We start from the raw sequence: 24,056 nt of genomic DNA, 5'->3' as shown, positions 1-24,056 counted from the left end.
AATCCCCCCCCCCCCAAATGAACCAATATATAGAAATCTAATAAATCTTAAATTGCTACGTACACTAAGGAAACGATTAAGATCTGGAAAATCAAAAACATTAGCAATTTCAGATAACATGTCCAGAACCATGTCTCTTTGATGAACAATCTCTTGCTTCTGCATTTCACTGCTTTGCCGTTGAGTGTTTGCAAGCAGGGCCATCTGAGTGGAGTGTAGAGATTCTGCTAAAAACTAAACCAAGAGAAATGCATTTATTCTTATTTCAGTCAGTTGAAAACAAGCAATGTTAATTAGGAATACTATATCAACGGATCATTCCATCAATTTTAGCTTTTCTTAGCTTTTGCAGGGTTATAGTTCAGGCAACAAATTCTCTCCCAACCAAAACAATGTGCATTTAACAGTCCCGCCCCCAAGCCTCACACTGATGGTATAAGCACACAAAGTGTTTAACATACTTGAATTTAATACTGTTTATTCTTTTGGATGAGAGTAAGAATAATTTTATCCATCATAAAAATTTAAGAGCTTCTTCTGAAACAAGCAAATATGTACATAGACATACTGGGCTCGTAGTGTACAAATCAGAAGCTTTCAAGTAAATATGAACAAAAGAGCACCCACCCATTCTTGCTCCATAGAAATTGTATTAGATACTTGAAGCAAGTATATCCCCTCCTCCCCTAATTCTAACTATCATTTAAGCCATCTAAAAGAGTAGCTATCATCATATCCCAGGGCAGCACTGCCTTGCATTCTAAAACTTCCACAATTGAGCTTCAATTAATGACTCCAGGTTCTTTTATGACGGATACAAAATTATTCCACTTAGTCAATATGATCATGTTGTCCTCACCTGACAGATGGGTTTCTTGTACTGACTGAAAAAAGCCTGCAGTTTTACAGACTTGGCAGAAGCTAGCATTCTGATTTCTGTATATGCTGATCCTGCCACAGATGCTGACTTGGATAATAAACAATGCAGTAGGTGCAACAGTGCAAAACGTACCAAATCTCCTGTTGTTGACCTAATAGAGGATAATAATAATAATCAACATCAAGGAAATGTAATATTAACATACAAGATAATACACGGGAAAACAAAACATACAAACTTATCCATAAACAAATATAACAGCTAAACATTTCATTTTCTCAGCAACTAAAGTGAGATTGCTTTTATTCAGTAAATACTATCAATAATTAACCATTTTCCATGTAAGGTCGTCTTCGGGTAAAATATTTATAAATGCAGCAAAAGAAATCTATTAAGAAGCATTACCTTCCAATATCTCCTGTAGTAAGAATCAGTGTATCTTTCAACTCATTATTCCTGGACATTTTTGCATTCGTATAAGCCTCTTTCATTCTGGAAACAAACAGCTGAAGGAGAAAATAAAGTATTATAGTGATTGCTGCAAATACAACTTAATGCTTTGCTGTCTCTAAGTACACAATAAATTCACCTCTTTGATGAATTCTTCCTCAGAGTCTGAAGCATTTAATATATATTTGATGCGATTACTAAAGGCCACTCTTACATCTTTATCTGGATCTTCCAAAAGCTTTAAGAAAGCTTCAACAACAGTTTTTACATTCAATGTATCATTTCTGAAGTCCAAATGTTTGCACAATAGAGGAATATTCTTTATTAAATCTAAAAAAGGACATAAAAGCACATTCCATTTTTTCAATATCACTTTTAAACAAAATATTATTCATAAAAGGATTAAGTAAAATTCATTTCTGTTTATCAGGTTAACCTATAATTTGTTTCTTGAGGTTTAGGTCTCCAAACCCAGATAATAAATTCATAATGTTAAATGTTAAGCTGACCATATTGTACCATCACATTTATTTTTCACCCAGAAATTCCCAGAGTCAACATGCAGCATCAGGTCTCCCTACTTCTCCCTGTATTATATTTCGAGGCAAAGACATACTGCCCTTTCACTTTCTGTGACTAAATCTTTATATGAAGAGCAGAACCACAAATTGTTCTTATGGGAGGGGGTGGGGGAGAAGGTGGCAGTGAAATTTGATTCACTCCAAACAACAACTCAGGTTGTTATTGTTCCTGCAACAGCAGTATTGATTATATGGAAAGGCAGCCACATCTCTTGTACTGCCAAAAACTCATTTTGAAGACCTCAGTATTACTGTGGAAATTGCTGATCTTAATTGGCAATGGCTGATTTTTGAAATCAGAAACCCTCCATACATCACATTTTGCGAATAACCATTTCTATTAACCTTTTGGTACAGAAGAATGAATGGCCTACAAGAAGAGAAAGAAAAGAGAGAACTAGCCAAAGAACAAGAAGAAAGGGCGTTAAGAGAAGGAGCAAGAACAAAAGAGATGAAAGAACAAATGGAGATGAGAGTGACTAGATCAACTAAAATGACAAATAATTAAGACATAGAAGAAATAAAAATAAGTTCATTAAATATAAATGGACTAAAATCAAGCATAAAAAGAGGACGTTTAATAAATTAGAAAAATTGAAATTAGATATAATATGCCTGCAAGAAGTGCATATTAAAAAACAACACAATAAATATTTGGATTACCCAAAATTGGGGGAGCTGTATATGACACTTGCAGATCAAAGCAAAAAAGGTGTGGCATTGTATATGAAAAAATCAATACAATCAAAACAAATATTTGAAGATGAAGAAGGAAGACTATTATTAGTGGGAATAATAATGAATAATGAAAAAAAAATATTGATGGTGGTGATATACACGCCAAATGAGAATCAAGAAGAATTCTATGGAAAAGTCCACAAAAATATAATAGAATATGAATATGAAAAATTATATACATTAGGGAACTTTAATGTGATTGTAAATAAGATCTTGAGGGAGGGGCCAACGTCACAACGATATGGATGTGCGGTCTCGATGCTCCGAGACCACAGCTGATACTTTTGCCACTGGGTAGTCCAATCGGACCTAAACCATCCCGCATAGACGGTGAACAGGAAGAATATGTCTTGCCGATCTCAGGGACATTGCAAAATTAAGAAGAATTTTATGGAAAACTCCACAAAAAGATAATAGAATATGAATATAAAGAAATATATATATATGTATTAGGGGACTTTAATGTGATAGTAAATAATGAGTTGGATTATAAAACTGAAAAGTTGAATATGAAGTTAAGGAGAACACTGCCTAAAACATTCTTTACAATGATGGAAGAATTAAGTCTACAAGGTGTATGGAGTAGAACAGTGTTTTTCAACCTTTTTTGTGCAAAGGCACACTTTTTTCATGAAAAAAATCACAAGGCACACCACCATTAGAAAATGTTAAAAATTTTTAACTCTGTGCCTATATTGACTATATATAAAGTCTTTTCCCCACGGCACACCTTACACTATGTCACGGCACACTAGTGTGCCGCGGCACAGTGGTTGAAAAACACTGGAGTAGAAGATACTTGAGAGAAAAACAATATACATTTTACTCAAATACACACAGGTCATGGTCAAGAATAGACATGATTTGGACAACAATAGATCTAATCGCTAAAATACAAAAGATTGATATAGAAACAAGTATATGGGCAGACCACAATTCAATAATAATGCCATGGAAAGGTCAGAGAAAAAATGAGATGGACATTAAATCAAAATCTATTAAATGAAAAAGAATTTCAGTAATATTTGGAAAAAGAATTATTTTTTTAAAGAGAATAAGAAGGAAGACACATCCTTACAGAATGTGTGGGATACCAGCAAGGAATATACCAAAGGACTAGTAATGACTTATCTAGGAAAAAGAAACAAACAAAACAGACAAATACGAAAGAAGAAAGAGGAGGAACACAGGGGACTGAAATAGAATTACAAAGAAACCCACAAAAGGCTAAAATTAAAAATTTGATGGACCTAGAAAATTACAAATTGAATTTAATGGAAAACGAAGAAGTGGCAAATAAATAAGACAAGACAAAATTTCTTTGAAAATGCAAATAAACCAGGATGATAGTTGACATACAAGATGAAAAAAGAGAAAGAAAAAAATATCAGACCAAGAAGGGAATATTTGTTATCAAAAGGAGAAAAAGGAAAAAATAGTAGAAAATATTATAAGAAATTATACCAGCAAGACATAGCAGCATAAGAAAAGATAAAACAATATTTAGAGAACGCAGAAATACCTAAGATTCCAGAACTTAAAAAGGAACTAGAAGAGAGAATAACATTGATGGAAGTAATAGAAGCAATAAAAAGATTATATTGAATGCATTAAAATATTATGAAGCACATCCTGGGAAACAAATGGCATTGCTATTTTTGGATGCACAGAAAGCTTTTGATAATGTAAATTGGCAAGTTATGATAATGCAACTACAAATGATGGATTTTGGAGAGGGATTCATAAATATGGTTAAAACTATCTATAAAGAACAACAGGCTAAAGTGATAGTAAATGGAGATATGACAGAAAAAGTGCTGATTAGAAAAGGAACTAGGCAAGGGTGTCCACTATCTCCATTATGATTTATATTGACACTAGAAGTTTTGAACAGAAAGATAAGGCAAGATAAAGATATAAAAGGAATGAAAGTTAAAAAAGAAGAATATAAATTGCAAGCATTTGCAGATGACTTAGTATTCATTATTGAAGATCCAATAGAAACAGGTCCAAAACTACTAGAACAAATAGAAGAGTATGGAGGAGTGTCAGGATTGAAAATTAATAAAGATAAAACAAAAATTTTAGTGAAAAACATAACAGAAAAACAGAAAAGAGAAATAATGGAGTAATTAGCTATTCAAATAGTAAAATGAGTGAAATTTGGGAATACAGTTGACTTCGAGATCCGTAACTATTAAGGAAGATAATTACTATAAATTAAGAAATCAAATTCAAATTCATATAGAGAAATGGAAAATTTTACAGCTATCACTAATGGGAAGAAAAGCAGTAATTAAGATGAATATATTACCGAGAATATTATTTTTATTCCAAACAATACCAATAAGACTGGAAAAAAAGTACTTCGAAAAACTAAATAAAATAATAGGAAAATATATTTGGCAAGGAAAGAAAGCGAGAATTAATATAAGAATGTTACAAGATTCAAGGATTAGAGGTGGATTTGGTGTACCGAATTGGGAATTATATTATCAAGCAGCAGCTCTAATGTGGATAAAATAATTGATATTATTAAGAAATGCAAGGTTTTTATCCTTGGAGGAACACAATATGCAACTGGATTGGCATGCATTTTTGTGGTATGGAAAAATAGAATACATGGTTATTTTCAGAGGCACTATATAAGAAGTGGTTAAGTAAAAGAAAAGCACTATATGGAAGTACCCATGTGGCTTTCAACGGTGGAAGCTTTGACACATCCAAATATTAGTACTATGAAAAAGGTTATTAGGAACAAAGATATACTAACAGCACAGGGAGAACTAAAACAGAAGAATTAGAAGAACAAGGGATTGATATAGGATGGTTTAAACAAATGCAAATATAAACAAGATATGAGAAAGATGTTAAAGAGTATGGTTTTAATATGGAAGATTCAGAATTAGATGGGATACTCATGCGAACCAATGAAAAAATGATTAAAATTTGTATAGTTATTTACTTAGAATTTAGAAGAAGAGGTTAAAGAAACAATGATAAGATGGGCAAAAAACTTTGGATATAAAATAGAACTAGAAAAATGGCAACAACTATGGGGAAAGAACTATAAATTGACAATGGCGACCGCATACAAAGAGCATATAAAATGTTTGAGGATAAATCAGCTAAATGTTGAAAATGTCACCAATTGCCAGGGACATATTATCATATGCAGTGGACATGTAGGGATGAAAAAAGCTATTGGGTTAAAATACAAACATGGTTAAAGAAAATGATACATCAGCCCATAGAGTTTAAGCCAGAGGTATTCTTATTGAGTATTCTACCAGAGAAATATAATAAAGAAGATTCATATTTGATTATACAAATAATAACAGCAGCTAGAATTGTATTTGCACAAAATTGGAAAGCAGACAAAATCCCATCGGAAGGAGAGGTAATAAAGAAGGTATTAGATTGTGCAGAAATGGACAAGTTGACATTGAGAATAAAGGATAAAGAGGAATCAGTGTACTACAGGACATGAGGGTGATTTTATGAGTGGATTGAAAAAAGATATAAATAGAAAGAAAAAGGAACAAAACATGAAATAAATATCTCAGATGACACATGATTAAATTAGGGGGAGGGGAAATAAGAAAATATGAAAATGTAAACATACAGGTGGAAAAATGATATGAATTGACAAATGTTAAACAGCAATTATAAGAATGTATATTTAAGAATGAATTTGAAAGGAAAAATAAAAAAAAACTTTTTGCAAGTAACAAACATGATATCTTTTGCCATGTTGTGGAAAGACAGTCTCCTAGGAGTCAGTGTAAGCCAGGGCTGTGAAACTCATGGCCCCTCGGCTGGATTTCTCATGTGCTATTCGGGTGCACGCTTGGTTTAGCAAAGGGAAAAAAAGGCAAAATTTGACACATGATAACACAAGTTTGACACCCGTGGTGTAAGCCCTCCTTCAGTTTTCTTTTCTTCCCTCCACTAAGATATTAATTCAGCTCTTTTTCAACCATAAAAAGAGGTTCTTCTGCATTTGGATGTGGTGGTCTGGGTTGAGAGGGAGGTTTGTGTTTGTGAATTGGAGAGAAGGCTGCATGTGAAAGGAAGAGCAGGATAATTTGCCTTGTGTAGTGTGCAACTGGTGATATGGAAAAAATGGACATAGAATCCAATGTACAGTCAAAGGCTAAGTGGTAAGCAGCAGCCAGTTGGTAACAAGGACTAAGAAACTTAGAAATGCTGAAGTCTTTGCAGCAGCATATGAAGGAAGCAAACAGTTGCTTTTCTTAATATTTGTCCTACATGATTTCATGTTCACTTGTTTTGCACTGCCCTCACTTAGTTCTTACAGTGCAATAATCAATGTATGAGGAAACAAAGGTTTTGTTTATCAGCCAACTGCACTGATTAGAACTGAGAGGGAGGGCCTGGCCCAAGATTACTCCTTTGGCTTATGTACCTAAGGGAAGACTAAAATCTGGGTCTCCCTGCTCTAATTGCTATACCACACTGGCTCTCTAAAAAAAAGGCAACAAGTGCTTGGCTGAAAGATCCAAACAAGCCAGCCAGTCACAAAATTTGTCAAAACTCTTGGGTGGTCAGGCTGAAGATTTTCCTCTAAATTTGAGAAAGCAGTGAAAAACAGGGTTAATTAGACATTTTAATGTAAATGGATGTAAGCAATTCAACCCTTCTGCTAAAAAAAGTGGGGGGAAGAAAAATGAAACTGCATACAAGACTCCTTAGAATTATATATATCAAGGTTCACCAAGCCCTAAGCCGCAGCCCACTACTGAGCTGTGAGTTGTTCAGAACCAACCCACAGAAGTGGCAGGTGAGCATGTCCATAGAACCACCTCCTCCTCTCCGCCCATCCCGCTGGTCCACAAAGCTAGAAAAGTTGGCGAACTTTGATAAAACAAAACAAGTATAGACACATAAGTAAGTATCTAAGATTTAGAAAATTACCAACTTTTGTTTAAGCAATTTTTATTTTTATAAAATAAATCCTCCCCTACAGGAAAAGGAATTTTGGGGGGGGGGGGCTCTTACACTCTCTCCCAGATTTCAGGCTGTTTTACTTTTTGTGTTTGGAGACTCTGGAGATTGAAGTTGGGGCATCTTGAAAACAAAGCATATGCTCTATCATCGAGCAACACCTCGGACATACTAAAGTGCTGATTTAGCCAAAACAAGGATGCTGGAAAAGAGTACAAGTATTAGGATGTCTGGGAAAAATTCAGGGTTTACAGAAGTAAACATAGAAAAAAAGCTGAAAGTGTAAACTCATCCACACCCCAAACATAGCCTATTGAGGAATGTTCTATGCCAACAGAATGATTATTACTGTATAAGAAATGCAAAAAATAGGGTGGGGTGATGGAGTCAGACTCTGTATAGCAAACATGGTTGATTATAATACTAAACAGGACCTCTCCCATTCTATAAATTCTTGCTTATTAAAGAAGTATGCATAAAATGACATTAAGTTAGGAAAAAAAACAATAAAAGTATGTTTTAAGTAACTTACCAAGCTTTACTGGGCTAGGTATATTGTTTTCAAGAAGATATAAAAAAGGTTTAAAGACATCAGCTTTCACTGTATGCTTTTCTCCTTGAGAAGTAACAATAAATCTGCTACAGAGGATATTGTTAATTTTCAACTGGTTACTAAGTTCAGCTGAGGGTGGCCTTAAATTAAAGCTGCCAGAAAGACAACAAGCTAGATCTCCAATGATACCAGCATAAGCCTTCTGAACTAGTAAAGATTCGTCCCGTATGTGATCTCTGGAATAAAATTAAAACAAGTTTCAGTTGTAATTTTCTGTATGACTGTATGTCGAGAGTTTTCAAATCATTAAACCTAACTTGTTCAGTCAGAACATGTAGAAATATTATGCAATGCTTTTGCTCCCTTTTTCCTCAACCATAGTTTCCTGAAACATCTGAACTAGAAAACTAACAGCCTTCAAATATATTAAGCACTGATTAAGGACAATGGTTCTCAACTTGTGTTCCTCGGACCCCTGGGGACCCACAATATCACAGAGGGTCCCTGAAGGCTTGAAGAAATTATTTATGTTATGATTTAAATCTTGAGTTAAATCTTGGTGGTCTATGGCCACAAAAGGTATTTAAAGGGGGATCTGCAGTGAAGAAAAGGTTGAGAACCACTGATTCAGAACACTGTATGTTCTATATGACATCTTAGTCTAATGTTGGTTTCTGTATTTTTACTTGTTTAAAAAGCAATAGTTATAGTTTCCTAGTTAGACTACAAGGTTCTGGCAACAATTACAGGCTACAGATAGGTTTGTCTGCCAATACAAATGCATATATGTAGCAATGTATATTACTCTCTTAAACATATGCCTGTTACACATACATGCTGGATTTTAAATTTTAATAAATCTTTCCTCTTCAATTTCTTAAGCCTGCAGAACCCTTCCCTTAGAAAATTCCTTGGAAGATTCATTTTTTAAAATTATTTCTTTATATTTCCTTTTTGAAATCAAAATAATAGATAAATGAGGTGACAAATAATTTAATAAAAAATTACTGTAGCTTATCTAGCTTTTATCAGAAAAGATGAGAGAAAACCTCGCTTGTCATAGCTATCAAAAGTATTGGAGAATAGAATAGAATAGAGACTTGGTATTTTTACCCATAACTCAAAACAAATTAGCAGCTATGCTATCAGAAGCCAATGCAAATCTGTCCACATGATTTCTCAGACTATTTTCCCAAAATGATATATAGATCCTATAGTAAATCTAAATAGGAATATCATCTTCTCTGAACAATAAATATTGGCAAGAGGCCTAGAGTCCAGTTCCCCTCCCTAGTCCTCATAGTAGTTTAAAACTGCATGTCTTCGAAAGGAACCTGTAATATGGCCATTCTTCAGCTACTATTTTCATCATATCTTATTGTATTTACCAAAACATTCTTCACCACAATTTTATTTGGTATTATCAAATAATACATACAAAAGACATGTGGGCAATGTGGCGCAGACTTCTATGCCTAACTGGTGAAGCAAAATAGGAAAGCCTTTAATACAACTAGTTTTGACAGCTTCATGGGGACTCTGAAGTGTGTGCTCATACACAGTATTCCTCCAATTCAGATGCAATCTCTTTGGAAGCAGAGAAAGAAGGAACACACAATTTGAACGAATTTCTGGTGCTAAAAGGAAAGATAAAGAAAACCAATGAATTTAATGTTGATTCTTGCAAACATACTCTCTCTACTCCCTGAATCAATGAAAATTATAGACCACGACATACCTTATTTCCCTGAAAATAAGATCTCCCCAGAGAATAACCCCTCCCTGAAATTGCAATGCAGCAGCAGCCCTGAGGTGACCACACTCGCCGCCTCCTGCACCTCAAAAATAGTAAGACCTTCCCATAAATAAGGCCAAGTGTTTATTTCAGGGGTTAAAAGAAAATAAGACTCTGTCTTAATTTAAACTATACAGAGAGACAAATAAAACATATTATATCAGTGTACTTTCTGCAATTTTCTGGGCTTTTAATTCTGCATTCATACTAGAAATAAATATTTTCTAAATATTTCTCAATATGTAACTTATTGAATAGCATTAATTTTTGGTTGTTTAGATTACATCTCCATCTTTCACAGGCATATCTGATGTTGATCCAAGATCAGGCCTTATTTGTGGCCTCCTGACTTTGAAATACTATATTTAAAAGAATTGCCTAAAAACGTTCATAACTTCCAAGTGACAGGTAAAGGACCTTTTAGATTAGTTTTCTTAAATATAGTCCAAGTACCCCTACAGATGCCCCGATATCCTCTTAGGGGTCTGAGAAGTCAAAATTATTTGCCAAATGTGGGGGGAAAATTCAAATATTTTAATATTTTTATTTGTTACAGGGTTTTTTCAAGAAAAACATTTGTTAATAGCCAATGGATTTGATATTATTTTTACATGATTCAATAAATAACAGTTCAATGAATGAATTGATTTTAATATTTAATATAGTAAATATCAGTATAATTCATATAGCCAAAAGCTCTTGTGGGGGCCATCATGATTTTTAAAAGTGGAAAGGAGTCTTTAGAGCAAAATATTTAAATAATATTTAGATTAAATAAAAGCAGTTTGTAAAAATCATATCTTAAGACACTAAGGAAACAGACAGAACAATAAAAACGTGAAAAATAAATATGATAAGAATTGTTTACTTACTAAAATGGCTTGCCAGATGTTTACTCAAAGCAAAAAGATCCAAATTAAGACCAGGAAGCATGGATGGGAAATCATCTAAATGGCTGGAAATCCATGGCAAAGATAGTATTCCAAACAAGTTGTCAAACACTTCATCGTTAAACTGGAATTTAACTTTTAGGTGATAGAAATGTACACACTTTTACTGAGATGACTTACAAGAAGTAAATACATTAACAAGAGAACAGCATCAGGTCATTTTAACTTTGTGGAGAGACAAGTTTTATATTGACATTAAAAATGATGATCACGTTTGAAATTCTGAGGATATGTAAATTGGATTTTATCAGATACTGAATTAATGTTATGCTCCAATAAGTCAAGCTATTGGGAGAATTAAGGTAAAGCCTCCCTCAAGCCAAGTTTGACTTTTGATAATTAGCTGAATTCATGAATGTAGGGGTTCTGGCACCAGTATGGCAATATGGAAATGGTTTGCCGTTCTTGTTTTCTATGGCCTAATGGGAAGGCATTATAATGTGCCACAATGCTTCTAGTAACCTGTACCATCCAAGACTTGGTACAGACATGGCTTGAATACTTTGTTACACTTTCCTTTTCCTGTCTTTTTAAATTTGCTGCATGATGTTCTTGGAAATTCAATACCATGCAAATATGTTGCAAAAGCAGCAACTCCGGAAGCTGCCCTATTTCCATCATCAATATGGCTATTTTTGCTTGTTAAGGTATTTAAAAAAGAAGTCTTACCTTGCATATAAAGGAAGGCATCAATTATTTTCACCACTTTTTGAATCACTGGCTCCAGGTCAGTTATCAGTGAAGCACTATCCAGAAGCTTCCAACAAATTCTAATTGCTCTCATGATAAATTCTGAAGAAACCCATATTAACTGGATGTGTTCTCTTGATTCTGAAGCATTACCATTGTCATGACCAAATAAATTACATACTTGAACAACTTGATGATCTACACTGTTAAGTAAGAAAAATATAACTGGTCAGTGAAAGAGTTTAATGAGTAACATTTTTTTCCCATTCCTAAGAAATGGAGTTCAAAAACTGTCTGACTCAGCAAACCACCTGATCATATCTACAGTTTATCAAGATCTTTAAAAACACTATTTCTATCAAGTTATACATTTCTTGACACCATAGAAGGAAGACCACTACCACATCATGCTCATTTTCAAAATGAAATGCTGGCCTAACAGTAAGCAGTGGGCAAGTTTCTAGAGAGCCCCTAGTTCAGTGATGGCAAACCTTTTTCACCTGAGGTGCCAAAAGCATGAGCGTGCACCCTATCGTGCACACTCACATGCCCACTCCCATAACTTAAGGCGCCTCCTGCGCCATGCCCTCTACACATGTGTACGTGTGAACACCCGCCCTGCTGCCCCGCGTATGCACGCACGGCTTTCTAGGAGTCTGGAAAGGGCAAAGCAGCTTCCCCTGCTCTCCCAGGAGGTCCTCCTGAGGCCGGAAACAGCCTGTTTTTCGACTTCTGGGTTGCCCATAGAAACGTTTTTCTCCCTACATTTTCCAAACTTCCGGTTTGTGCATTGGGTTATTTTTCACCCTTTGGAGGCTTCAGGAAAGCCTCCAGAGGGTGAAAAACACCCAAAAATGAAGGCCAAAATTAGGAGCTGACAGGGCAATGCCTAGCGTGCCCTAAGAAATGGCTCCGCATGCCACCTTTGGCATGCGTGCCATAGGTTCACCATCATGGCTCTTGATGGTAAGACAGTTGCTCTTATAACTCCATGCTTTTCCCCCCAAAGCTTAACTGAACCAATAGCATGTGAGTATTTACAAAAATATCAGAAATATCAGAAATATCTTCAGATATTTTTGTAAAGCTCAAATAAAGAAGAAACTGTCTTTAATTCTTTTACCTGTTGAAATCTTCTCTAGAATGGACTGTACATATGGTGGCCAGTTGAGCTATTAAAGCAATTCCTTCTACAGTTTGCAGAGCTTCCACTGGAAGGTTGTCTTGTTCCAAAAGCGACATCAGAGAGTCTGCCTTCTGGCATATCAAATTCCACAACTTGCTCTTCATTTTCATGTTCATGATATGGGGCCTGTGAATCAACATTTTAGATGCCATTTTAGAGCATTTTGTGGTAAGTTTACTATAAAACTAGAAGCGAAATAAAATATTTGGTAATAGTGAAACTAGATGAAGACTGTTTTAAATCTTTCATTTTGAAAGAAACATGTTTAAGGAAACAATATATATATATATTAGAACTGTATGTAGCCCTATAATGTATATAAGAATGGGGGCATTAATTGTCCTGATTTTTAGGCTTACCTTTAAGTATATTTAGATTTTTGTTTCTTTATGGAACATGTGATAGAAAAAAAAACTGTGGACAGAATTAGAAAGTTATTATGTGACTCCTCAGAAATCATGATAGAAGCTTGGCTGCATTTTTTAGCCATTGTTCTAATTGTATTTCTTACAGTAAAAGCTCCAGAATGCATTAAGAAAAAGGTGGGACAGAGATAAAATCTTGACCTGTATTTACATGAAAAAATTATATTATGAGATAATAAATTTGAAAATAGCAGGTAATCTCTTTTTTATGTGTTGGGGCAGTTAAGAATTTTCTTTTTATTGCTTCCTTTAGTCAGTTTTTGACTCCTGGCGTCAACGAGACAAGTCCCTGCAGTTTTCTTGGCAAGGTTTTTCAGAAGGGGTTTACCATTGCATCCTTCCCAGGGCTGAGGGTGATTGACCCAATGTCATTTAGCTGGCTTTGTGCCTCATGTAGAACTAGAATTCATGTTTCATAGTTTTTAATTTGATGCCTTAATCACCACAACAAATAGGATTTCAAAGGACAATTATAGATGCTAATACTTTAAGTCATCTTGAGTTGGAATCTGGATTTTATAAACAAATAAACCTTTCTTAATTAAGCAGTTTTATCCAGATGCATTAATGATGTCCAAAAATCTGAATTATTATCAGTATTATAATTTTATTTATATGATCCAGGTTAACTTTAAAATATTAGTTATTTTTCAAGAACTCTGGAATAAGAAACTGAATTATAATGACAAAGGCACTTTAAAAGTTTGAAATCTATTTCTTTTAAAGTTAATACAAAATAATTTTTACAGAAATGTTAACAATTAAGCGGTTTGTGAATATTTAAAAATAAATGCAATGCTTGGAATGAACCAACATCAGTTTATCAAGGACAGCTCATCAGAAGTGGTATTCAGCCTGTTAGCCCCGGTTTGGGCAAACCAGTAGTGGTGGTGGCAAGAGGCTGTGCCCACCTGCCCAGATGTCATCATGGAGGCTCTGTGCATGCACAGAAGGTTCTGCACATGCAGAGAAGTGCTGCGCATGTGTGAAGCATGTGCGCTCGCAGTTCCAAACCAGTAGCAAAGATGATATAGCATTTCACGCCTGCAGCTCAAAGCAATTTTATCTTCCTTTTGGTAGAATCCATTACAGGAATGGATTGTAAAAATCCAAATAGAAATGAGAAGAAATTATTGGCTAGGTCTTCTGGAAGTACTCCAAGTTCTAGGAGTTCTGTTAAAAATGTCATACTCAAAATTTTAACTTTAGGACTACCATAGTCCAAAAGGGAGCACCCTATTCCAAAAAGGATAATATCTTGTGGTTTGAAAAACATGTAAGAAACTATACAAGTAAGAATCCTTATTTACTTAACCATTGGAATATAGTAGTTATATCTTAACTTCATCACGCATTGAAATCCTAGTAGAGAAGATGGAAAATGTGAACTTACCTATTAGATGAAAATACAGTTGACTGAAAAATTGTATAACAAGGATACACTAAACTGGGAGATACCAAGAAGTGTACAACAGACCTTTGTACAACTATTTATAAAAGACTTGAATGAGAGATTAGAAACTACATTAATCAAATCTACAGATACTCTAATGGGCATGACAAACATCTTAGAGAACAGTATTAAGATTCAGAAGAAACTGGACACAAGAAGCATATTCAAAATAGATCCAAAAATAAGATTGGTTCTTAAAAGCTACCAACTTACTTTGGTGGCGCTGACAACTTTTTTGGATGTTTTAAGGATAGACATAAACGAAGCCTTTTTTGTGGGACATCATCACTACTGCTACTACTTCCCCCATCAGTATCGGAAGTCTCTGAATAACAGCTACACTGCAGCTCCCGGATGATTTCTGCTGTCACAGTCTTCAGCACTACATAGAGTGGACTCAGCAGATACTTTATCAAAAAGAAGAAATTATACTATATACCATCTTCATAAAAATCATAGATATTTAAATAGGATTAACAGGTTTATTTATTTTAAACTTTTAAGATAAATATGTACCACCCAATTATAAACTCTACTAAATCAGTCCTATACTGAAATTACACTGTAAACTCATGAATTTAAACCACTAAAATGTTTAAGTTATTCTTGCTCTTGTCAGTACAGAAAGCAGAAGCTACTGCTACAAAGCCCGATGGCATTAGCATTGGAGAAAATTAGGTCCTACTTAACATTAAATCTAATAATTTTCCCTAATCTTATGGCAATTTTTTGTTAACCTTTTAATAACACTTACCTCTTGTTCTACCTGGCATCCAATTGTTGAGATGAAAAATCTGCAAATGTTGTTAATATAAGTCTTTCTAACCGGAACAGCAGATTCATATCCAGCTGGCACATACATCAAGAAATAATGTAGTATGTGACATAATACTTCTTTTATTTTCATAGACTGGAGAAACCTGAGCACATCAGCTTCAAACAATGCATGAAGTTTTTCCAGTAATATGTTTAGATAAATAGGTTCAAACGTTTCATGGGAATTAATTTGAAAAGGAAATAAAGTTCTCACTAATATTAAGAATGGTTCTTCATATAATTCCAGCTTTGTAGAATCCATTACAGGAATGGATTGTAAAAATCCAAATAGAAATGAGAAGAAATTATTGGCTAGATCTTCTGGAAGTCCTCCAAGTTCTAAGAGTTCTGTTAAAAATGTCATACTCAAAATTTTAACTTTAGGACTACCATAGTCCAAAAGGGAGCACCCTATTCCAAAAAGGATAATATCTTGTGGTTTGAAAAACATGTAAGAAACTATACAAGTAAGAATCCTTATTGAAGTTGTTTCCAAGCATTCTACATTATTCATTCCATTTAACTGTAGTTGGACAGAACTTAAATTGCCCAGATTTACAGTGGAATTGCAAGAAAATCTGCTCACAATCGCAGGCCATGTCAAAATCGTTTCTATATTTTTTTCATGGATTGAAATCAGATCTTGAAGAAGATACAGCAGTTCTTTTGTTGCCAAGTTAAACAAGACACAGTTCTTGACTTTGAAAAGGCAGAGTAAAGAACAAATGACATTACAAATGTTCTCATGTAAAATGTGGCAGCTTGGACTTGCAGCAATTCTCAAAAGTCTTGCTATTATCCAATTGCTGAATTCTAAAGAAAAGAAAAAAGAAAATATTATGATCATAATATTAATTAGGACTAAAAATCCAGGCATATGAGTTTTTTTTAAAATCTTCTTGCTGCCACCTATTGATTTTTTTGGATTTTTGCAGATCATATCTGGTAGTTCAATAAATTGTGCTATTTCCCTTTCCATTCATTTTTAATTCATATTCTTTCTAGAAAATTAAGTGCATTTTTTCAGCTACATTTTTGTTTATTTACTGATATAAAATATATAATTCACATGTCAATATGCTATAATTTGTTGAATTATAGATCCAATAGATATGTTTCAATAAACTCACCAATACAGCTAGACTCTGTGTCATTTTGCTGATCAGGTCCAGTTCCATTTACAAACACAAGTGGAGATGATTTCATGATATGGAGAATAAAGTCAAGCAACATTACAGAACTTGGTTGAGATTCAGTCTTCTTCATAAGTTCCACAGCCACTAAAAAGAGAGAATAATCTAAACAGAAAGTTCAAAACCTATTCCTATTTCAAGAAATATGTAGCATTTCCTGGATCTCTATAACAAGTCTGTACAATTACAAATGGATTCCTTGAAGTTAAATGCTTTGTTTCTCATGCTTCCTTTCCTCTTTCTTCCTCTAATAAGTCATACAGGAAAATAAAATAAAGGTGGTCCTTGACTTACAATCACAATTGAGACCAGAAATTTTGGTCACTGCATGAAGTACTTATTAAGCAAGATATCATGTGAGTCTTTTGGTCAATAACTGGCACCTGGAGTTGCAATTATTAAGCAATCTTCCAGGTTGCTAAGTGGCTAGAGCAGGGGTAGTCAACCTTTTTATACCTACTGCCCACTTTTGTATCTCTGTTAGTAGTAAAATTTTCTAACCGCCCACTGGTTCCACAGTAATGGTGATTTATAAAGTAGGGAAGTCAATTAAATTTAAAAAAGGAAAGTGCTTCAGTATCGGACAAAACCCCTACCCCCTACCATGAAAACTGGAACGCCCACAAGACCAGGTTGACTACCACTGGGCTAGAGCAAAAGAGTTTTCTGCTGAAAGGACTCAGTCCCACACAGAGCTGAATCCCTCTGGGGTTGAATCCCCTTGACAGGCAACCCTTTTGCTCTAAAGGGGGCTCTTTTCTCTAGGGCCCTATGCTGCAAACTCTCCATGCCAAAATCCTGTGTGGATTTCAGGACAGACCTTTTTGAGTCACTCCCCAGACTAGGAGGAGTCCTCTAGGCAGGCAGCAATGGCTTGTGGTCTACTTTGCCAGCCCCCTCAATCAGTTTCTAGGAAAACTGATCAGGAAGATTGCAAATGGAAATCACATGATCACAGGGTGCTTTGTAACCAATCATAAGTGCAAGTAGGTTGTGAAGTGCCCAGATTGCAATCGTGTGACCATGTAATTCTAGGCAAGAGTCATAAATCCCTTTGTGCAATACCATGGTAATTTCAAACAGCCACTGAAAGAATGGTCATTAAGTGATAACTATCTGTAAGGAGTGCTTATTTCAAACTACAATGACCCAACAAAGCATAACTAGACTAACCAAAAATGACTTAATTACATTTTAATCAATTCCTATCTAAGAATTATTTTCATTAAGGTGAAAGTTAATATTTCATTTTACAACAAAGAATATTTTTATCTAGTTCTCTCCCTCTGTGATATGAGTGAGTAATAAGACCGTATAGCGTTAGAGATTTTGTCCATGGTCATGTTTTAGGGTTGGAATACCATGTAGCAGAAATCACATATAGTTTGAATCTAGACCATTTACTAATTTTACTCACCAACATCTACATCCACAAGAATTCGATCAATGAACTGGCAGAGTATTTGTCTTGGCTTCTGTACTACGGTATTATATTCTTCAGGTGTAGCACTGAAATAAAGATGCATTTAAAAGTTATGTTATCAAAAAAGCTACCTCTTATACTGAAATGCGTAAAATCAAATCTAATATTTATTATTGTCACAGACCAGAATAATAGTGATGTATATAATTAACACACACTCACTACTGTATACTGTTGTAAACAAATAAAAGGTACAATATGAACTATTTAAAACATTGCAGTTATAAAAATAATGAATTTCAAGCACTATATAATTTTGCTCAGTCTCTAAGGAAAATAAGTTCTATTTTTAGAAAATGAATTTTCAGTTGACAGCAATTTGTTCAGGGTATCAATGTCTTAAGTAGCTTGTGAAACATATCAAAAGCATATTATCCAATAAGAGATGGAACCAAGCTACCAATGTGAAGTATGCTTCTATTATTAGTGATTTTGTGAATGAGTACTTACATGCAATTAGAATTGTTAGTGTATTCATTAGATTGTGCATTTCACTTTTTTTCTGGCCTCTCCCTGTGTATATGAGCCCCTCAAATGAGAATAGTGCTTTATTCTCATCCAACCCCCTACTGGAGCAGGAAATCCTATATCGTTTCAAACAAATGGTTGTCCGATCTCTTCTTAAAAACATCCAGTGTTGGAGCATCACAACCTCTGGAGGCAAGTTGCTCCACTGATTGTTAACTGTCAGAAAATTTCTCCTTAGTTCTAGGTCATTTCTCTCCTTGTATAGTTTCTATCCACTGCTTTATGCCCTGCCTTCTAATGCTTTGGAAAATAGCTTGATCTCATCTTTTATGTGGCAGCATCTTAGATATTGGAACACTGCTATCATATTCACCCCTAATCCTTCTTTTCATTAAACTAGATATACCCAATTCCCACAACCGTTTTTCCTATGTTTTAGCCTCCAGTCCCCTAATAAGCTTTGTTCCTCTTCTCTGCACTCTTTCTAAAGTTTCATCAGGGTCCTCCAATGTACTAAATTCCCAGAAAGGTGGGTAGTGCAACATTTTAAGGAAAATAAAATAAGGACGTGAGATAAGAGTGTACATATGCTGTAAAGCATAACTATTGTGTAGTAAAAGCAAACAAAAGGTATAGTAATTAATATTCAATTGCAATTAATTAAAAGATTAACACAATAAAATGTGCTAATTTTAAAGTTTTTCTGGGCTAGGAAAAAATAATAGCAACTGTTTTTTGGATTTAGAATTCTGTTGCAGAATTGTTCACCTCCTCACTTTTGCCAGTCTCTGAATTGCAGTTCAACAGACCCAGATAAGACAACTAATGATGAAACAAGCTCTTGGGAAGAAAACTTGGTTACATATAGTAAATACAGAGATTCAGAAAGAGCCTGAAGGCAAGCAGCAAAAGAGTGAAGTACTTTTGACTTTCAGCCTGACAGACCTGCCCAGTTCCCGGAGGGCTGGGATCATGGAAGTCATTTCGAGCCCCTGGTCAGCCATCCTTGACTCTCCCGAGTCTCCCGCCAGCTCCGTTTCGACCCTTTGCTGTCTCCACCCCTTTTCGTAGCCGACAGGAAACTCAAGGACGGTGGCTCGTTTGAGCCAAATTTCCCACAAAGGAGATTCGTGTTTCTTCCACAATTACCGCATAGCCCTTCGTGTAGATTGATTACTTCCCCCGGAGAACTTCATATTAGATAATTTGCATATGCCATATTGTTAACAACAGCGTTTGATTTTTGAAACTTCAATTCTACCTGCGTCCTGCGCTGAACTCGGCGGAGTTTATTTCCTAATTATTATATGTTTTATGTTTTGTAAGTTTGCCCGAGTGATGCAGTAGCTTTTTTTTCCAAAGTTGTCTCTCTATACGATTGTCATATGTGTCCAATGCAGAAATACGTCACTGCAATCGACTTTCGATTACTTCAAACCCGCGCTGTTTCCTAGCAGGCTAATCATATCACAGTACACAGAAGGGTTGCATACAGTTCTACTAACAAAATTCAGTATGCGCACTAAACGTCTGGAGAGACAGGATTGTCTTTAAAAATATCAAAACTGAAAAGACTAGTGTGCTCAAGTGCTGAGAATACTGGTAAGGAGCTATGACTGAATTAGCAATTGACTAGGTTATGCTTCTTGTCTGCTGTTCCCCCACAAAGCATGTTTAGAAAGGAGGGAGCCCAAAATTTATGTTGTTAAGTGAAAAAATTGTTAGGTGAGATTTGACCCACTTAATGACTTTTCTTGCCCCATTTATGTGAATCACTGCAGTTCTTAAATTAGAAACATGGTTGTTAAGTGAATCTGGTTTCCCCTTTGTCTTTGCTTCTCAGAAGGTCACAAAAAGGGAACCCACATGACTGATGGATATCACAACCATTATAAATGTATACATGTTGTCAAGCATCCAAATGTAAATCAGGTGACCATGGGGATGCTGCAACAGACATAAGTGGGAAAAATGATTAAGTCACTTTTTTCAGTGCTATTGTAGTTTTGAATGGTGACTAAATGAACTGTTGTAAGTTGAGAACTACCTCTAAACTACTTCAATATCAGGTTATTCCTTACGAAGAAAGGCTGGAAAGGATTTGTATGCATCAAAATGTCAAAAATTTTGCAATAATAGTGTGTGATTCTAATGCATCCATCTTACACATTTAGTACTTGCAAATCAGCTTCAGTAATTGGCTATATTTGCATGAGAAACGTATGCAGCTTAAGACATGAATTTAATCACACAGTTCACAGAAATTTATCTTTATCTTAGATATGATTTGGCTCTTTGGTGTATCATGACAAGTATACATTTTTTGCTTAGGTTAACGTGTTTTTTCATCCATTGATATCTCAAGCTTTATTTATTAAATAATTGTTTCATTAGGAACTCAAAATACTGCCCCTTCTTCTATTTCCCCCCCCAAAAACCACCCTGTAAGATAGGTTTATCCAGTGAACCTCCATGGCTGAAAATACATTAGAAAGTCTGTCCAACCCTTAACATTATTCTAAATTTGTTCTAAATATTTAACAAAAGGAATAGGCTAAGAATTAGATAATAAGATAAGGTCCCAACACTTTAGCAGTTGCAGGATTGAAGGTGGATTGTGAATAAAATGAATTATGGGCATTGTAGTCAAACATATTTGAAGAGCATTCAGTTGGAGCAAATTGCCTTACCTCGTGTCATGACTGCAAGTGAATGCAGACTTCTTTTGTAGTGGATAATGTTTTATACAGGACCAAGAGCAAGCACTTACCATTATCGATAGGGACCCCTGTGGCTGAACTTCCATCTCACAGTCATTTTTAATTGGGTATGACATAAATTTAATCAATTATTACTGTTATTATCTCCAGAACTCATCAAAATCTGAGATTGCAAAGTTAGCTGAGAGCCTTTAATGGTCAAGTGGGATGAAACCAACCATCTGAATTATTGTTGCCACAACAAATTTAAGCCAGTGTTTTTAATGAGATTGCTTGTACTGCTACTTTATCTTAGTTCAACATAGTACTTTAGTCAAGCACAGAGCGTTATTGGACATTATTCTCATTGTTTGAGCTTTGAGAACTACTTCTTCCTGTGCCATATCAGTGATCAGATGTCGGTGATCCTATTTTTATCAACAGCCACAGGAAAAAGTGCTACTGAGTTTTGTCCAAACCAGTCCCTTAGATTTTAAAGCCATTATGTTCTTCTGCCTGGACCTTGTTTGCCTTCAATCTTTCCCTGGAGGATGGCATATTTTTCCAGGTGTCGGACCACATTTGAGAAATGCATTTGAGAATTACCATTTCTAATTATTGCAAATTGAAATTTGAAACCACCTTCCAGAAATTCCCATCTAAGAACGTAATATTAAGAAAATGATTTAATAGATTCCAATAAAAATTATTTACATATCAGTAAATTTTATGGGCTTAATTCACATCATGCTCATTTGTTTACTCATTGTGTAAATGAATGAATCACAATTTTGCACATAGTTACAATACAAAGTTTACAAATTTATAATGGTTGTGTTGAAATAAATGTCCTTTTGGGTTCAGCTCCAAGTGGGGAAAAAGATACTGGAGACACAGAGGCTGCTTGGAAAGATGGTTTAATAGTGGACAGGACCACATGGCTTGAGTCCTGAACAGAAAAGTTGATCACATGCCTCAATGTTGGTGGAGAAAGGAGAAGGAAGGGCTGAGATGCTGAGTCCCTGGTTTTATGCCCTCTCTGTCCTTTGATCTTCAGCTTGTATTCTGATTGGTTGTCAGACTCCCATGGGGCCATGCAGGGGCAACTCTCTAAGCTGCGTTTTGAATCCAGGTTTGGTTGAGTTCTCAGATGCCATGTGGTGAGTTGGGTAAAGGACCAATATTATCATGCCTTAATCCCATCCCCTGGAGCTGAAGGGGAGAACTCTTTATTATGTAAAGTGGACTCGCTTGGCCTTCTTAATGGCCCATTGACAAAGTGGGGATGGACAGGAAGCTACAGGGAGCTATTCTGTCTTTTAAAACATGTTTCTTCCTTTTCACATCCAGAGAAATATTCTGCCTTTTTAATATTTCCTAGGATATTTCATTTTTCTGGGAGTGGGCTGGGTGATAACTTCCTACAATTGGATTCATGCAACCAAACCAAACCCAAACTATAAGGTGTAATGAAATGTGAACGCAACTTTTTTTTTTAACTGAACCAGAGTGAATTTGTACAAGGAATTATTTTAGTCAACTCAGCTCCCATTCTAACCACATTCCCTTAAGATCTACTCAATTAGACTGAAGGAGCGCAGATTCCAAATCCCCAACCACGACAGCAACTGTCTATAACTGTTGGAGATTGTAGGAATTGTAATGCTCCAGTACCTTGGGGTTATCGAGCTGGGGAAAGGTGTTCTAAAACAGGGAGTCTCGATCTCTGTAAAACTTTTTAAATCGCATTATTTTTTGCGCAATAAATGAACCAGGTAAAAACCACCCGTCGGAAACTCATCCGACCCGTCACCAGCTCAGAACACCCATGCAATTTAATTAGTTTCGTTTTCATGAGGATAATTGCGGCTGAAATTTGATCCCTAGCAGCTCTCCTCCCGAGCCCTTTGTAACGGCGATGTGTTTGTTATAAACCCGCCTCCTACTGCTGGGAAGACGAGGAGACTGATTTCTATAGCTGTCAGTCAACAGCGATACGAGGGAGGGAGCGGCACTGCCCGCAGGTGTTCTCCTGTATACGGTAGTACTTTCCAAGGCTTCGTTCAGAAAGTGGATCTGCGACGAAATCTAGCTACGAAGTGGCTGCGGCAGGCAGGTAAGTCCGGATCGTTGATGTATGACAGGTACCTTTTCAACAGGGGCTGTAGGGCGAGTAGCACCGATGTTTAAATTTCATTTTACTTATAAGAAAGGCTGTTCATCAAATGGACGGTTTGTTTTTAGAGGGCTTTAATCGTTTTGTAGGCTTTGTCCTGCTACTTGCGTGAGTTTTACTTTAGAGTTCTTAACTCTCACACCCACAGGCCCTTTAAAATAAGTGAACCTTGGATTAAATACAAGGTTCAAATACAAATACAACGGCAAGTCTGCCGTTCATAACTATTTCTTCCAGCACAAGGTGTGTTTTCCAAGAATCTCAATCTCACAACAGCAATTTACTGTGTCGTTACTCTTAGTCTTATAGGGTTTCAATTGTATAAGGTTTGGATAGGCTAAATAGGAAAAGCATGAAAGGTGTCTTTTCCTTTTCAAAGGTAGAATGATAAAATGCTATTTTGAGTATGAAAACAAGTTGTATTTCTGTCAGTAAACATATTTCTTATGAAGGAAACTGTTCAGGATTGAAATAAAGGCTATATTTTAGCACTTCCCTTGAAACAAGATGGATGAACAATCAGTTCTAAATAAATAGAACTCAGAAATACAT

General features: G+C 35.4%; 2 protein-coding genes across 3 annotated transcripts in view; one reads left to right on the top strand and one right to left on the bottom strand.

The window, feature by feature from the left end:
* The window catches only part of ATR (ATR checkpoint kinase), a 56,064-nt gene extending 36,402 nt beyond the window's left edge, over positions 1 to 19,662 (bottom strand). The window contains exons 1-14 of the mRNA XM_087725432.1: positions 19,575 to 19,662; positions 18,096 to 18,187; positions 16,616 to 16,765; positions 15,424 to 16,298; positions 14,883 to 15,076; positions 12,729 to 12,917; positions 11,585 to 11,808; positions 10,838 to 10,990; positions 9,609 to 9,807; positions 8,150 to 8,406; positions 1,470 to 1,660; positions 1,286 to 1,386; positions 860 to 1,031; positions 64 to 234 (exon numbers count right to left, since the gene is read on the bottom strand). Coding sequence (XP_087581558.1) covers positions 64 to 234; positions 860 to 1,031; positions 1,286 to 1,386; positions 1,470 to 1,660; positions 8,150 to 8,406; positions 9,609 to 9,807; positions 10,838 to 10,990; positions 11,585 to 11,808; positions 12,729 to 12,917; positions 14,883 to 15,076; positions 15,424 to 16,298; positions 16,616 to 16,765; positions 18,096 to 18,187; positions 19,575 to 19,633 — 3,027 coding nt within the window. The 5' untranslated portion in view covers positions 19,634 to 19,662. The remainder of the gene's footprint in view (positions 1 to 63; positions 235 to 859; positions 1,032 to 1,285; positions 1,387 to 1,469; positions 1,661 to 8,149; positions 8,407 to 9,608; positions 9,808 to 10,837; positions 10,991 to 11,584; positions 11,809 to 12,728; positions 12,918 to 14,882; positions 15,077 to 15,423; positions 16,299 to 16,615; positions 16,766 to 18,095; positions 18,188 to 19,574) is intronic.
* Positions 19,663 to 20,134: 472 nt separating this feature from the next.
* The window catches only part of PLS1 (plastin 1), a 50,164-nt gene continuing 46,242 nt past the window's right edge, over positions 20,135 to 24,056 (top strand). The window contains exon 1 of one of the 2 annotated variants that reach the window (XM_087725430.1): positions 20,135 to 20,231. The gene's annotated coding sequence lies outside the window, so the exon portion shown is untranslated. Of the gene's footprint in view, positions 20,232 to 23,288; positions 23,445 to 24,056 lie in introns of those variants that run through there. The other variant, XM_014054839.2, reaches the window with a different exon arrangement.

The sequence above is a fragment of the Thamnophis sirtalis genome, unplaced genomic scaffold (assembly GCF_051295495.1).
Source record: "Thamnophis sirtalis isolate CommonGarterSnake01/CBP01778 unplaced genomic scaffold, rThaSir2_p1.2 scaffold_11, whole genome shotgun sequence".
In the NCBI taxonomy this organism is placed as follows: Eukaryota; Metazoa; Chordata; class Lepidosauria; order Squamata; family Natricidae; genus Thamnophis; species Thamnophis sirtalis.
The sequence above is the reverse complement of the archived record's forward strand: the minus strand, read 5'-3'. Positions and strand labels throughout refer to the sequence as shown.